Raw genomic sequence first — 14,323 nt, 5'->3', positions numbered from 1 at the left:
CCTTCTCGCCCTCTCTTCCCGCCTCCCTCCCGGCCTGCGACCAGTGACTGCGCGGCAAACAGCCCGCTTCACCCACCATTGGTCGACTCACTGAGCCAATCGACGAGCGCGTCCAGGGAGGCGGTGGGCGGAGCCCAGGGTCCCGGAGTTTGGCGTGAGTTGCTATGGTCACCAGATGATTGGAGCTTTCCAGAAAATCCTGAGCTACGTTCTGGTGGAGTTGAAAAAAAGGACAAACGGCGCTTCTGCCTCTAGAGTAATTTACCATTTTATTGAACGGTGGAACTGAAAATGTCTTTAGTTATCAACTCCAATGTTTCCATGAGGCAATGGAGGCCCAGAAAGAAGGCTCAAGTCTGAAGGATAGCCTACCTCTGTCATCATCGCCAGGACCAGCTTCTTGGAATTACAAACTGTAGAGTCGCGCGGGCCTCGGTCTTGAAAGCGCTCCGTGCTTGGTTTTTTTTTTTTTTTTTTTTTTTTTTTTAAAGATTTTATTTATTTGACAGAGAGAAATCACAAGTAGGCAGAGAGGCAGGCAGAGAGAGAGAGAGAGGAGGAAGCAGGCTCCCTGCTGAGCAGTGAGCCCGATGCGGGACTCGATCCCAGGACCCTGAGATCATGACCTGAGCCGAAGGCAGCGGCTTAACCACTGAGCCACCCAGGCGCCCCCGTGCTTGGTTTTAATGTTCTTCTGATGCAGTGCTGAAAATCTTAATTTTTGAACAAGAGACAACACGTTTTGCACTGGGCTCTGCAAATTATGTAATGGTTGCTGTATATGACCTTCACTTTTATTAATGTGGGGGACATGTCCCAGCTATCTAAGGCCAACCCCTCCATGTATGCAGTGAATTTAATCATCTTAGTCTTGTTACTATCCCCCCACTTTGTTTTAATTTAAAATTTCCTGCATCACAAATTTCTTCTGGATCATTCCCTTCAACTTACAAACATGCTCTAATGTCATTCTTTTTTTTTTTTTTTTACTGTTCTGTGACCCCCTTTTCTCTTTCTACCACCACAATTTTCAGTTCTCGTTTTCAGCAAAAGCTGAAAACATTGCTATACTTCTCTTTTCCCTTTGTTACCTTCCATCTTTCCTCAGTTTATTCTAATTAGTTATTTCTGAAAAGACTAGCCAAGGGTACAATGACCTTGTGTTGCCAAAGCCCATGGACCACTATTATTTTCTTCAACTTCTCAGCTGCATTTGACTTAGTTTACCCCTTCTAGAAACATTTTGGGGGGGGGCGCCTGGGCGGTTCATTTAGTTAAGCATCTGCGTTTGGCTCAGGTCATGGTCCCAGGGTCCTGGAATTGAGCCCCTGGGTCAGGCTCTCTGCTCAGCAGGGAGTCTGCCTCTCCCTCTACCCGTTTCTCCCTCTCCCTCTGCCTGCTGCTCCTCTTGCTTGTGTGTTCTCTCTCTCGCTACCAAATAAATAAAACCTTAAGAAATAAACACTCCCCCCCCCAGGCTTCTGATAATGGAATTGTGTTCCCCAAAATTCATATGTTGAAACCCCCAATGTGACATTTTGGAGAAAGGGCCATTTAAAGAGGTAATTATGGTTGAATGAATTCACAAGGATGGGGCCCTAATCACAACTGAAAGAGTGGCCTTACAAGAGGAGGAAGAGATCCCCAGGACATCATAGGTACACAAAGGAAAGGCCATGGGTGACAGCCTTCTGCAAACCCAAGAGAGAGGCTGTGTGAGAAAGCAAACACTTGATCCTGGACTTCCAGCCTCCTGAACTGAGAAAACACATTTCTGTTGCATAAGTCACACTGTCTGGGCTATTTTGTTATGGCAGCCCTCGCAAACTAATGGAGCTTCTGTCACCACACTGACCTGGTTTTCTTTCCACTGCACTAACACTTTCTCAGTGTCCTCTTCTACCTAGACTAGTAAATGTTGGTGGCTCTGACCTTTGCTCTCTCATCTTCCCTCTCTATACTTTCTTCTTAGGTGATCTCATGGTATCTCTGGCCCAGACCTTGCCTGAGCTCCTGGTTCTTCTAACTACCTCCTGGACAACTCCCCTTGATGACTGATAGGTATCTCAAAACTCGCCTTGGCTTTGGGAAGGTGATGAAGTTCTGGAGACACATGGTGGTGGTGGTTACACAACAATGTGAATGTACTTAATGCCACTGAACTGTATACTTAAAAATGGTTAAAATGGTAAATTTAACATATATTTTACTACAATAAAGAAATTTATAATTTTATGAGACAATATAAAATTTGAACTCTGACTAGGAATTTGATTATATTGAATATTGTTTTAAAAAAACTAACATGGCCAACATCGATATTCTCCCCACACACACAAATTAATTCCTCCCCAAATCCCCACTGAGTAAGATGACCCCTTCTAGCACCAATTTGCCCAAGCCCAAAGCTCCACTCATCCACCTGTTTGCACAGGCCAGAATCTAGTCTCATCTAATCCATTAGTAAGCCTTGTCAGCTTTTCCTCCAAACTATATCCTCTTTCCCCTTCTCACCTTGCTGTGTGAAGCAAGGTGTTGTTACTCTAGGCCAAACCAGCATCAACTCTCACATCCTAGCTTGTCCCCTTACCTCCTTTCTTGTCCCTTTCTGGTCCATCCTCTACTCAGCAGCCTAAGCAATTCTTCTCTATAAGACAAGCCAGAGCTTATTACTCTTTTGCTTAAAATTAGCTCTTATGGATTGCCACTGCATTCAGGGTAAGTTCCAAACTCCCAACCATGATCTCTGAGGAGTCACACCATCAAGGCCCTAGCCACCTCTCCAGATACTCTTTGTCCCAGGATCCCCTTCACTCACCAGGCTCCCTCGTTGGCTTCTTTCCCTTCCTCCAATGCTCTGTCCTAGTTCTGAGGCCTTTGCCAGTCAACTTCTTTCTGTCCATCAGGTCTCAACCGAAATGCCACTTCCTCTGTGAGGCCTTTTACTAACCCTGATGTACAGATTAAGTCCCTACCTCCATGATTCTTGCTTTCAAAATGCCCTGTGCTCATCCTCTGTAATTACTTGTATATTACTTATAGCTGGCCCCTCAGTTAGTCTGAGGGCTCTGTACACAAGGGGAGCAAACATGGGCACCCCGGCCATAGGATTGCAGAGCATTTTCATATCCATTATCTTATGGGGTGCCCTTTAATTTTACAGATGGCACCCACCCAGTGCCTGACACACAGTAGATGCTCAATAAGCCTCAGTCATTATAATTCTTGGGATGATGATGGCTGTTGCTCCTGCTTGGGTAGGAACCCCTTCATCCCTTTGTCGTTTGAGGATTAACTGAGATCACTGCAATGAAAATACTTTGTAAACCAGAGAGTGCTGTACAGGGAGAGTGTTGTCAGGAACTTTTCCTCCAGAAAGCCTTCCAGATTCAAGTTACTCTGCCCAGCTGCCCCATTTTAGCATCCTTGTCCATTGTTGGTGTGGGTGCCCCACATCCCCTTTTGGAACTACTGAAATCAGGACTGTCTCTCCCTCCTCAGAATGGGGACTCTTCAGGGCTGGCCTGTGTCTCTCCAACAGACTGAAGACTCCCCCTTGAATGGGGACTCCCGAAGGTTGACCTGTGTTTCTGCCTTCAGAATGAAGGCAGGACCCGGGCAGAGGGCTGCTGATGGGCCATCTCCCCCACAGAGGCCTCCCACCCCCTTGAGAGGATAGCCTCAGTCACGCCCCAGGCTGAGAGAGCCCTGCTGAGGCTGTTCCTTGTCCTCCAGGACCGCCACAACTGACACCTTGGTCTTCAGGCCACACACAATGCTCAGAAAACACAGTTCTCCACTGATTTTGTGCAAACAAAAACAAACAAAAACGCAAGATGAAACCTGGGGGGTCCAGCTTTACCGTACACACCCCACCCCCAGCCAAGAGATCTCTCTTCTCTGGGTCTCCTCCTCAACTGCCTCCTCTAGAAAATGCGGTGAAACCAACAACAATAGTGACGACCACTTCCCTTCCTTCACAGAGCACTGGCTATGTGCCAAGTTCTTGGTCTCTTGGTGTCCTGACAAACACCCAGAAAAGATGCTACTACGGGTAGATTTTCCATGAAGCTTCACGAGTACATCCAAGGTCTTGGGAGAGACCCAGCAATGTCTTCTAGATAGACAGATGTAGATATAGCCTTGTATGTTAAATTATATATAATACATATGTATTCTTTTTAATTCGCAAAAATTTTATTTATTTATTTATTTGACAGAGAGAGAGAGGCAGTGAGAGAGGGAACACAAGCAGGGGACGTGGGAGAGGGAGAAGCAGGCTTCCCACTGATCACGGAGCCCGATGTGGGGCTTGATCCCAGAACCCTGGGATTATGACCTGAGCCCAAGGTAGGGGCTTAAGGACTGAGCCACCCAGGTGCCCCACAAAAATAAAATTTTAAAACTACAATTGCTTAAGACCACCCTTTCTTTCCACCCTATCCCACTTCCCAATATGAATGATTCCCAAGACACCTGGAAGGACGTGGGTGGTGAGGGAGAAAGAAGGATCTGAGAGCAAGAAGCCAATCTCTGCAAAATTCTTTCAATCATCACTAAATTGTCTGTCATTTAATAGTGACGCCAACTCAGGAAGGAAGTTCTCTCCTATAAGGAATATGCAGCCTACGCAATTACAAATACTCCATGCATATCTTTCTTTTTTGATAGTAATTACACAAAGTAGAATTTATCAAAATTCCGACTACACACCTCTAAGCACTACTACAAGTATCAGAAACATCTATGTGTGAAATGGCATGTTTGCATATCCTGGCTATCAAGAAGAAAAGATGTTTATCCATTACTAAAGAAAAAGAGAGAGAAAGAGAGAGAAGAAAACATGGTTTTTTTAAAAAGATGTATTTATTTACTTAAGACAGAGTGAGAGAGAGACAGCACATGCAAGCGGGGAGAAGGGTAGAGGGGTGTCTACGGCCATACCACCCTGAACGCGCCCGATCTCGTCTGATCTCGGAAGAAGGGTAGAGGGAGCGGGAGAGAGAATCCACAAGCAGACTCCCTGCTAAGCATGGAACCTGATGCAGAGCTCAATCCTAGGACCCTGAGATCATGACCTGAGCAGAAACCAAGAGTCGGTCGATTAACTGACTGAGCCACCCAGGTGCTCCTAAAACTTGTTTTTGATCAACCATGCAAGAGGAAAGACGGAATCACCTCTCCATTTTCACTGGAGAATTTTACTTTAAGATTCATGGACAATTTTACTTCTTCACCTTCCTTCTTGTCCTGAAAATTTCAGTCCTAAAACGATTAAGCAGAGCAGAACAGGAGGGAAGCATGTGACTGAGGGGGAGAGAGCCACTGTGGCCCAGAGCAAAAGTCAGAGCCCCAGCAGGGTAAAGAGGGTGTCCACATGGCATGGGGTCCAGCAAAGTGAAGAAGGTGTCCCTGAGTGGGAGGGGGCATCCTGACACAAGGTATTAGAGCCCAAGTGGGGTGAGGAGGGCATTTCATAGGGGATGGGGTCATGGCAAAGATGGGAGATTGGTTAGAAATAGGGGTTGATCCAAAAAGTGAAGGAATTCAGAATAATGGAAGCCAGATTTCTTGGTGTTGAGGAAGGGAGGTATAAATATAGAAGGGGGGTACCTAGAATGAACCCCCGCATATGGATTAGAATTTCAGGTGACAGTCTGAACTAAAAAAATTTTTAGTATGTATAAATAGATATAGAAATAAATATAACTGAGGGCATGCCTGGGTGCCTCAATCGGTTAAGCATCTGCCTTCAGCTCAGGTCATGATCCAGAGGTCCTGGGATCGAGTCCCGCGTGAGCAAGGAGCCTGCTTCTCTCTTTGTCTCCCACTCCCCCCTGCTTGTGTGCATTCTCCCTCTCTCTCTCACCAAATAAATAAATAAAATATTTCAAAAAAATATAACTGTAAATTGTGTGTGTGTGTGTGTTTAGACTCCTTAGCTCTGGAAGGGCCTGGGAAGCGTGACACCTTCATAACAGTGAGTAGGTTTTTAAATAATATTCCACTCCATTAAAAATTGAATCAGAGATTCTTGGAGTACTGGTCGATTCTAGGGGCTTGAAAAGAGGTATCTTCTTCTTTTTTTTTAAGATTTTATTTATTTATTTGACAGACATAGATCACAAGTAGGCAGAGCAGCAGGCAGAGAGAGAGGGGGAAGCAGGCTCCCCGCTGAGCAGAAAGCCTGATGCGGGGCGATCCCAGGACCCCGGGATCATGACCCGAGCCGAAGGCAGAGGCCCAACCCACTGAGCCACCCAGGCGCCCCAAGAGGTATCTTCTTCTATCAGAAAACAAAAAATAGTCACAGAATAATGGGGCATGTCAAAGGGACAGACTCCAGCTTAAAGAAGCTCCCATTGGACTAATCTGTGACAATCTGAGCATTAAAAAATAATGATAATAATAGATTACAAGCTATTAAACAAAAGAGGAGAACATGAGTTCATAACTAAATGCACACATATAGGGGTGCCTGGGTGGCTCAGTTGGTTAAGCATCTGCCTTTGGCTCAGGTTGTGATCCCAGGGTCCCAGGATCCCTCCCCACATGGGGCTCCCTGCCCAGTGGGGAGTCTGCTTCTCCCTCTCTCTCTGCTCCTCTCCCTGTTCATGTTCTCTCGATAGCTCACTCAAACAAATAAAATCTTTGAAAAATAATAAATAAATAATACATTCAAACTAGGAAACGGTATACCCAGGGATGCCTGGGTGGCTCAGTCCTTAAGTGTCTGCCTTTGACTTGGGCTGTGATCCCAGGGTCCTGGGATCAAGGCCTGCATCAAGCTCACGTCTCAACAGGAAGCCTGCTTCTCCCTCTCCCACTCCTCCTCCGTGAGTTCCCTCTCTCACTGTTTCTCCCTATCAAAATAAATAAAATATTTTTTTAAAAAAGGTATATCTGCATAGTTTCAAAATACCTCCTCACAAACTACCAGTTCCTTATAAAGGGAAAAGAGTAAGTAAGTGGAGAAGCCTGGCAGACATCAAGTGACCAAAGTGAAACACGGGACAGATGGAAATACGTGCTACCTAATAAACTGTATCAAAAAGAACACAACAGTGGGGCGCCTGGGTGGCTCATCGGTTGAGCATCTGACTCTTGATTTCAGCTCAGGTCAGGAGCTCACGGTCATGAGATCAAGCCCCGTGTTGGGCTCCACACAGTGCAGAGTCGGCTTGTCCCTCACCTCTGCTCTTCCCCCACCCACTTTCTCTCTCTCTCAAATAAATAAGATGTTTAAAAAGAAAAAAAACAAAAAAAGGAGCACCTGGGGGGCTGAGTCGGTAAGCCTCTGGCTCTTGGTATCAACTCAGGTCATGATCCCATGGGTAGTGAGATCAAGCCCCACAGAGGGGGGAGGCCCTCTACTCGCCGCAGAGAGTCTGCCTGAAGATTCTCTCCGCCACCCTCCGAATAAATAAATAAATAAATAAATATTTTTTTAAAGTTTTAAAATTTTATTTATTTATTTGACAGAGAGAGAGAGAGACAGAGACAGAGACAGAGATCACAAGTAGACAGAGAGGCAGGCAGAGAGAGAGGGGGAAGCAGGCTCCCCGCTGAGCAGAGAGCCTGATTGGGGGCTGGATCCCAGGACCCAGAGATTATGACCTGAGCCGAAGGCAGAGGCTTAACCCACGGAGCCACCCAGGCACCCTGTAGAGGAATGTTCTTAAAAGCAGGAATTATAGGGGCGCCTGGGTGGCTCCGTGGGTTGAGCCGCTGCCTTCGGCTCGGGTCGTGATCTCAGGGTCCTGGGATCGAGTTCCGCATCGGGCTCTCTGCTCAGCGGGGAGCCTGCTTCCCTCTCTCTCTCTCTCTCTGCCTGCCTCTCCATCTACTTGTGATTTCTTTCTGTCAGATAAATAAATAAAATCTTTAAAAAAAAAAAAAAGCAGGAATTATACACTCAAGTATTTGAAAGCAATGGGCAGCGGGTTGACAATTTACTCTTAAATGGTTCAAGTTGAAAAAAATTCCCTGTACTGTACTTGCAACCTTTCTGTGTTTGTGATGGTTTCAAAATAAATCTCATGTGAAGAGGCAAGCAAAAACGCGCAGCTAAAACAAATAGGCAAATATCATCAATAATTAATCAAAGTATTTTGATTTTCAGTCAGCTTATTTTAGTTTGTGATTGGTCATGATTTGTTTGGTCATTTTATTTTCTTTATTTTTAAAGGTTTTATTTATTTACTTGACAGAGAGGAGAGCACAAGTAAGCAGAGCAGCAGACAGAGAGGAAGAACAGGCTCCCCACTGAGCAGGGAGCCAGTCTCAGGATTTGATCCCAGGACCCTGGGATCATGACCTGAGCCGAAGGCAGACGTTTAACCAACTGACCCATCCAGGTGCCCCTATGTTATTTTAAAGATATATTTTTTTAGGGGCACCTGGGTGGCTCAGTGGGTTAAGCCTCTGCCTTTGGCTCAGGTCATGATCTCAGGGTCTTGGGATCAAGTCCCGCATCGGGCTCTCTGCTTGGCGGGGGGCCTGCATCCTCCTCTCTCTCTGCCTGCCTCTCTGCCTACTTGTGCTCTCTCTCTCTCTCTGCCAAATAAATAAATAAATAATCTTTTTTTAAAAAAAGATTTTTTTTTATTTTTAAGTAATCTCAACACCCAACGTGCAGCTTGAACTCTCTGCCCCAAGATCAAGAATGAACCTGCTCTACCAACTGAACTAGCCAGGTGGCCCCTGCCTCAATTATCTCATTTTAAATATTCACTTTCATTCCTGATTTTCTATTCCTGAAGAGAGAACCGCCAAATTGTATAAGTGTCAGGCCCCATAAAACTGCTATCCACTATTGGCCTTTTTTGTGCCTTTTGAAGATGAGGGAACTGAGGCACAGAAATATAAAGTGACTTGTCCAATGGTCATTAAGTGATAAAGCAGAATTAGAACCCAGGCAGTATGACTCCAGAGTCTCCGTGGAGGGAACTCCAAAGACTCAGGGAGATAAAAGGATACGAGAGGAACTTCGAAAGTGAAAGGATTAAGATCACTCACAATCGAATGAAAGATGCACACGTGTTTGTCTGCTGGGTCTTGGTTCCCTCGGGCAGAGGAGAGGGAGGAGGAAAGTCCTCTCACCCTATGCCAGAGACTGCTTGGCATTTCAAGTCCAAGACCTCATTTTGTTATTGTCCCAGATGAAGCACCTGAGGCCCACAGGGATCAGCCCAAGGTCACACACCTGGAAAATGATAGAGCCAGGAGCCAGTGCCAAGGGTGGTGATGGCTGCCCGACAGTGTGCTAGCAGAAGGCTTGCCAAGCTGGGCTTGCCAAGGTCCACGGACACGACACAGACGAGGACCTTCCCACCCTCTCTCACACCCCATGCCCCACCATCCAGAGACAGACGCCCAGGACAGATTTGCCATGTGGCTGGCGGCAGCGCAACATGTCTGCCCAGATGATAAGTAGGCAACGTCTGTAGACCAGGCAGCTTCAAGGTGGGGACCCAGGTGGCCACTAGCTCTGGGAAACTAAGGTCACACAGCTTGGGCTGCACCACTGGGCCAGTGGGTCTAGGGGAACAAGCAAGGACTTTAGAGTCAGACAGATCTGGGCTCTGGTCTTTCTTAGTGGTGTGACCTTGGGCAAGTCACTTCACCTCTTTGAGTTTCAAAAAGTAAGAATCTTGCCTCCTGGGGAAGCTCTAAGGATTAGAACGGGAAGGGCATACAGCAGGCGCTCAGTAAATAGCAGCCGTTCTTCATTAGCATTCTGCTAGGACTTCTCAGCAGATACAGCCTTTCAGGAACTTTCGGAATCCAAGCTGAGGAGAGAGAGTTCTTAAGGACCTTATTTCTGCAGGGCCCCCAGAACTGGAGTCAGGGGAGGGAGGCCTCCTAGCCTGCACAGTGGGCAAAGTCCTCCCAGCCCCCTGGGGTCCTGGCTCCCTTCCCCATAGCCTGTTCCTTACCAACAACAGGAGCAAAGCCCCAAGGTTAGGCAAACAAGTCAGTGATAAGGCACTTCCAGGTTGGGCCTTGCATTCAAGGTTCGTCCAGCTCCGGGGCTGGCTTCCAAGCTTAGTGAGAGTCCTGCAGGCACCAGTAGGGACACCTGCGATGGCCACCTGCTGATTGTGCTCCTGAGGCCTTGGTGCCCCGGTACAGCCCGGGTTAATGACCCTGTTTATTCACTTGAGTCATCCGATAAGGGGCAGCGCGGCGGGCGGGCAGGTGGCCCTGTGTCCTGCACAGGGTGCTTCATTGACTGAGGCAGTATCAGCGCCACGTGGAACTCCCAAAACCTCCTCCCCTGCCACTTCCCCACCAATCCTGCAGGCCGGTGCAGGATTTTTTTTTTATTTCAATGAACATGACTTCTGGAGTCAAGGTTGTCAGGCCATCCCCTCCACTCCACCGTCCCTCCCACTGGGGATATATATAGCACCCAGTGGGGCAGAGCGGAGGGCGGGAGGGCCAGGAGGAAGGAAGAGCAGCTCCTCAACCATGAGCTCCAGCCAGCCAGGGACCTGCCCATGCCAGGGTGCTGCAGGCCGCCCAGCCATTCTGTACGCGCTTCTGAGCCCTAGCCTCAGGGCTAGGCCCTCTGTGCCCCCGGCTCGGAGTCACTGCCTGTGCAGACAGCATCGGCCGGTCCGGCTGTGCGCTCCGCATCGCACCTGCCGGGAGGCCTTGGATGTTCTGGCCAGGACAGTAGGCTTCCTCAGGAATCTGCCGGCCTTCTGCCAGCTGCCCCCTCAGGATCAGCAGCGGCTGCTGCGGGGCTGCTGGGGCCCCCTCTTCCTGCTGGGGTTGGCCCAAGACACCGTGACTTTTGAGGTGGCCGAGGCCCCGGTCCCCAGCATACTCAAGAAGATCTTGCTGGAGGAGCCCAGTAGCAGCACAAGCGGCGGCCAGCTGCCGGATCGGCCCCAACCCTCACTGGCAGCGGTGCAGTGGCTTCGGGGCTGCCTGGAGTCCTTCTGGAGCCTGGAGCTGGGCCCCAAGGAATATGCCTTCCTGAAAGAGACCATCCTCTTCAATCCTGGTGAGCTTCCAGACACTCCTGGATGGGGGCCCAGCCAGGGAAGGCACCTTCTGAGGGCTTGACACCTATTATCTCTTTGGGTCCTCATTATCGCTGAAAGTCACCGACAAAAGAGGCTCAGAGAGGTTAAGTGAATTGCTGAAGGTCACACAGCCTCGTAGAACCAACGCAGGGGTGGGAATTCAGGTTTATTCACTCCAGAGGCTGGTCCTTGCCACTCTGCTTAAGAAACTTGCCCTTGACCCTCCGGGAAGGTGGGCAGACACAGCTGTGCCTCAGTCACAGGTAAAACTCTGTGGGTTCAGAAAGACCCCATAGAGAAGAATGAAAATGTAAGATGAAAATTCCTCACCAAAAAGACCTCATGGAATATATAAACTATAGTAACAAATACTAGTGATAGGGATGAATATTCATATTACATTCACCATATGCTAGGCCCAGTTAAAAGGGTTTTGCAGATACTAGCTGATTTAAACTTCCTAACATGCCTAGGAGATAGGTGTTATTATCCCCATTTTACAGATGAGGAAACCGAGGAACAGATATTAATTTATCTGAGGTCATGCAGCTAATAAGTAACAGCATAGGATTCAAAAAGGCAGCCTGGCTCTTAACCATTACTCTGGGCTGCCCCATAAAAGGACCAATAAATAAATAAATAAATGGAAGAGGTAGTAATGGGGCCTCAAAGACAAAACCAGTGACCTCAGATCTTGGGTCAGTACTGCTGCCTGGGAGTGGGGTACTCAGCCGCCCTCTTCCCCCTCTCTGCCCACAGACGTGCCAGGCCTCCATGCCTCCTCCCACATCGGACACCTGCAGCAAGAGGCTCACCATGCACTGTGGGAGGTTCTGGAGCCCTGCTGCCCCGCTGGCCAAGGCCGCTTGGCCCGTGTCCTCCTCACAGCCTCCACCCTCAAGTCCATCTCACCCAGCCTGCTTGGGGACCTCTTCTTCCGCCCGATCATTGGAGACATTGACATCGCTGGCCTCCTTGAGGACATGCTTTTGCTGAGTCAACCTATTCCAGCCCAGGCTGAGATCAAGTGTAGGTGGGGCAGAGGCTGGCAGCCCTGACTTGGGCCAGATGTTCCCAGGGGTCACCCAGTGCTCCCGGGATGGGGGGCAGTCTGTATAGGCAGGCTTCAGCTCCCCTGGAATAAGCTGGCTGTGGCCCAACAAGATGGGCTCTGGGGCCCCTCCCTCACCACAACCCCTCTTGGCCTTTCTTGGTTTGACATGGTGCTCCAGCTGTCTGGCCATCCCTTAGTGGTCCTCAGAGCTTCTGGGCCAAGACTCCTGACCTCTCCTGAGATGGGGATGAAAGCTTAGATTACTCATTGGGACAAGAGTCCTACTGACTTTGTACAGAAGTGATTTAAGTTATTGGTTTTTGTAATAAAAGGCATGACACCCTTGGAGCCTGACCCTGTAATTTGTACATGTGGAAGGGACTGTCCCACCTCCACGGTCCACCCCGCCCCTATCAGAAGGAGTTTGAGAGGAAAGAGCCATAAGGAGCACTGGAGCCAGGCTTCAGGGAACTGGGATATTCGTTTTTCAGAGTGGGAGGATTATTCCATTTGGGGGAATGAGATTTATTTTGCACAGGTCTGAATCCAGGGCAGAGGATCAGTTCAGGCCTCCTAACTTCCTTGCCTTTATCTTTGGGGGGTGTCATTTCCCTATCTCCAAGTCCCCCAGTGAACCCTCCCTTGGCTTTTGACCCCTGCAGGCTCCCTCTCTCCTCAACAGAGTCAGATCACAGCCAGTAAGAAATACGAAGCAGCCCATTCCCATATTGAAACAGGCAAGGTCACTGGAATTTCTGCAGTTTGGGATCCTTCACATCCCCATTCCTGCAGGTGACCGAAGAAGACAGTCCACTCTGTCTCAATGGCAGGAGCAAGGACACTCGGGGCTGGCCTGGTGCAGCTGCGTGGAGGTCAAGGCCTCCCAAAGTTTAGCTGCCACCTTAGCTGTTAAAGTCTGAGACTCTTCCATGGCACTTGATTCACAGCTATGGCCCTGAGCCCTCCTGAGTTCCCCCTTCCATGGCCCCTCTGTCCCAGTCCTTCTCCTGGAATCCAACCTCGTTGGCCAGCAACCAGAGATGTGGTGTCTGGCATCTCGGTGGCCTCCAGAACTGCTCCATTCACTGTGTGGCTTGTGTCTGTTCTGACAGGTCAATGTCTGCGCCTCCCTGTTGGTTAAAGATTTTTTATTTTATTTTATTTTATTTATTTATTTGACAGAGAGAGATGACAAGCAGGCAGAGAGGCAGAGAGAGAGAGAGGAGGAAGCAGGCTCCCTGCTGAGCAGAGAGCCCGATGCGGGACTCGATCCCAGGACCCTGAGATCATGACCTGAGCCGAAGGCAGCGGCTTAACCCACTGAGCCACCCAGGCGCCCTGTTGGTTAAAGATTTTGAGTATCACCCAGGTTGGGGTGACTGACCTGCTGGTAGGAGGGAATGATAACAACGCGCATGCCTACAGGACCCCCTTGCACGACCCCTCCTTTCTTTAGCAGCAAGGCCCCTGCCCATACCAGTCCCACCCCCGTCACCACCAGTTTGGATCCTCTTCATGGGGCCAAGTTAATTATTGCTCAATGCGAGGTCATTCACTCAGGGACAACAGTCGAAGAGTTGTCATTCAGGACTCTTCTGAAGGCCCCCAGGATAGGACAATGCCCTCGTGCCAGCAGCAAGGGCACCCCTGTCCCTTACCCAATCAGCCACTCACCACTCAGACACCAGAGTGACAGAAACATACAGCTCACACCACACACACACAACTCAGACCTACAACTCTCTCTCTCTCCATCCTACACACACACACACACACACACCAAGACATACAAGTCAGACACACTTACAAAGACCCATAAAAAAGACCCACCATCCACCCACACGCAGCATGGAAATGCACAGCCAAGATACACGCACTCAGTGACAGACAGCAGACCCACACACATGACAGTAGACACCCGCACGGAAGCCAGATGTTCACACACTCATCCCTATGCCCAAGGGCGGGGCACACAATATGGGGACACCCTCATACTGGGGCATGTTCTCCATTTTCTGTATGTCACAAGAGAAAGAAAAGGGGCCCCCAATGTAAGCCGACCAATGTCTCCACATCTTCAGGGTCTACCCAGAGCCTGCTAATCCAGACCACACTGCTCTGCTTGGTATTTGGGGCCTCAACTAACCAATCACCCCCTTGCCCCATGGTGACCCCAACGTCTACCTTCCTCTCAGACAGGTCATCCCCTGTTCAACAGCTCCCCCAAGCCAGG

General features: G+C 49.0%; 1 protein-coding gene across 1 annotated transcript; it reads left to right on the top strand.

Annotated features, from left to right (window-relative positions):
* The first annotated feature begins 10,419 nt into the window (after positions 1 to 10,419).
* Positions 10,420 to 12,438, top strand: NR0B2 (nuclear receptor subfamily 0 group B member 2). Its single transcript, XM_004741087.3, has 2 exons — positions 10,420 to 11,014; positions 11,796 to 12,438. Exons 1-2 carry the CDS (start codon positions 10,474 to 10,476, stop codon positions 12,092 to 12,094), a joined length of 840 nt encoding a protein of 279 aa, XP_004741144.2. The 5' UTR covers positions 10,420 to 10,473; the 3' UTR covers positions 12,095 to 12,438.
* Positions 12,439 to 14,323: the final 1,885 nt, after the last annotated feature.

Source organism: Mustela putorius, unplaced genomic scaffold (genome assembly GCF_011764305.1).
Source record: "Mustela putorius furo isolate JIRA1106 unplaced genomic scaffold, ASM1176430v1.1 tig00003853_pilon_pilon_pilon, whole genome shotgun sequence".
Classification (NCBI taxonomy): Eukaryota; Metazoa; Chordata; class Mammalia; order Carnivora; family Mustelidae; genus Mustela; species Mustela putorius.
Note: the sequence above shows the minus strand (reverse complement) of the source record. Positions and strands in the feature narration are given on the sequence as shown.

Bases quoted from the DNA above. Each gene is read 5' to 3' on its own strand.
- NR0B2 (XM_004741087.3), top strand. From the start codon at position 10,474: ATGAGCTCCAGCCAGCCAGGGACCTGCCCATGCCAGGGTGCTGCAGGC. The intron at 11,015-11,795 runs GTGAGCTTCCAG...CTCTGCCCACAG, and splicing joins GACCATCCTCTTCAATCCTG to ACGTGCCAGGCCTCCATGCC.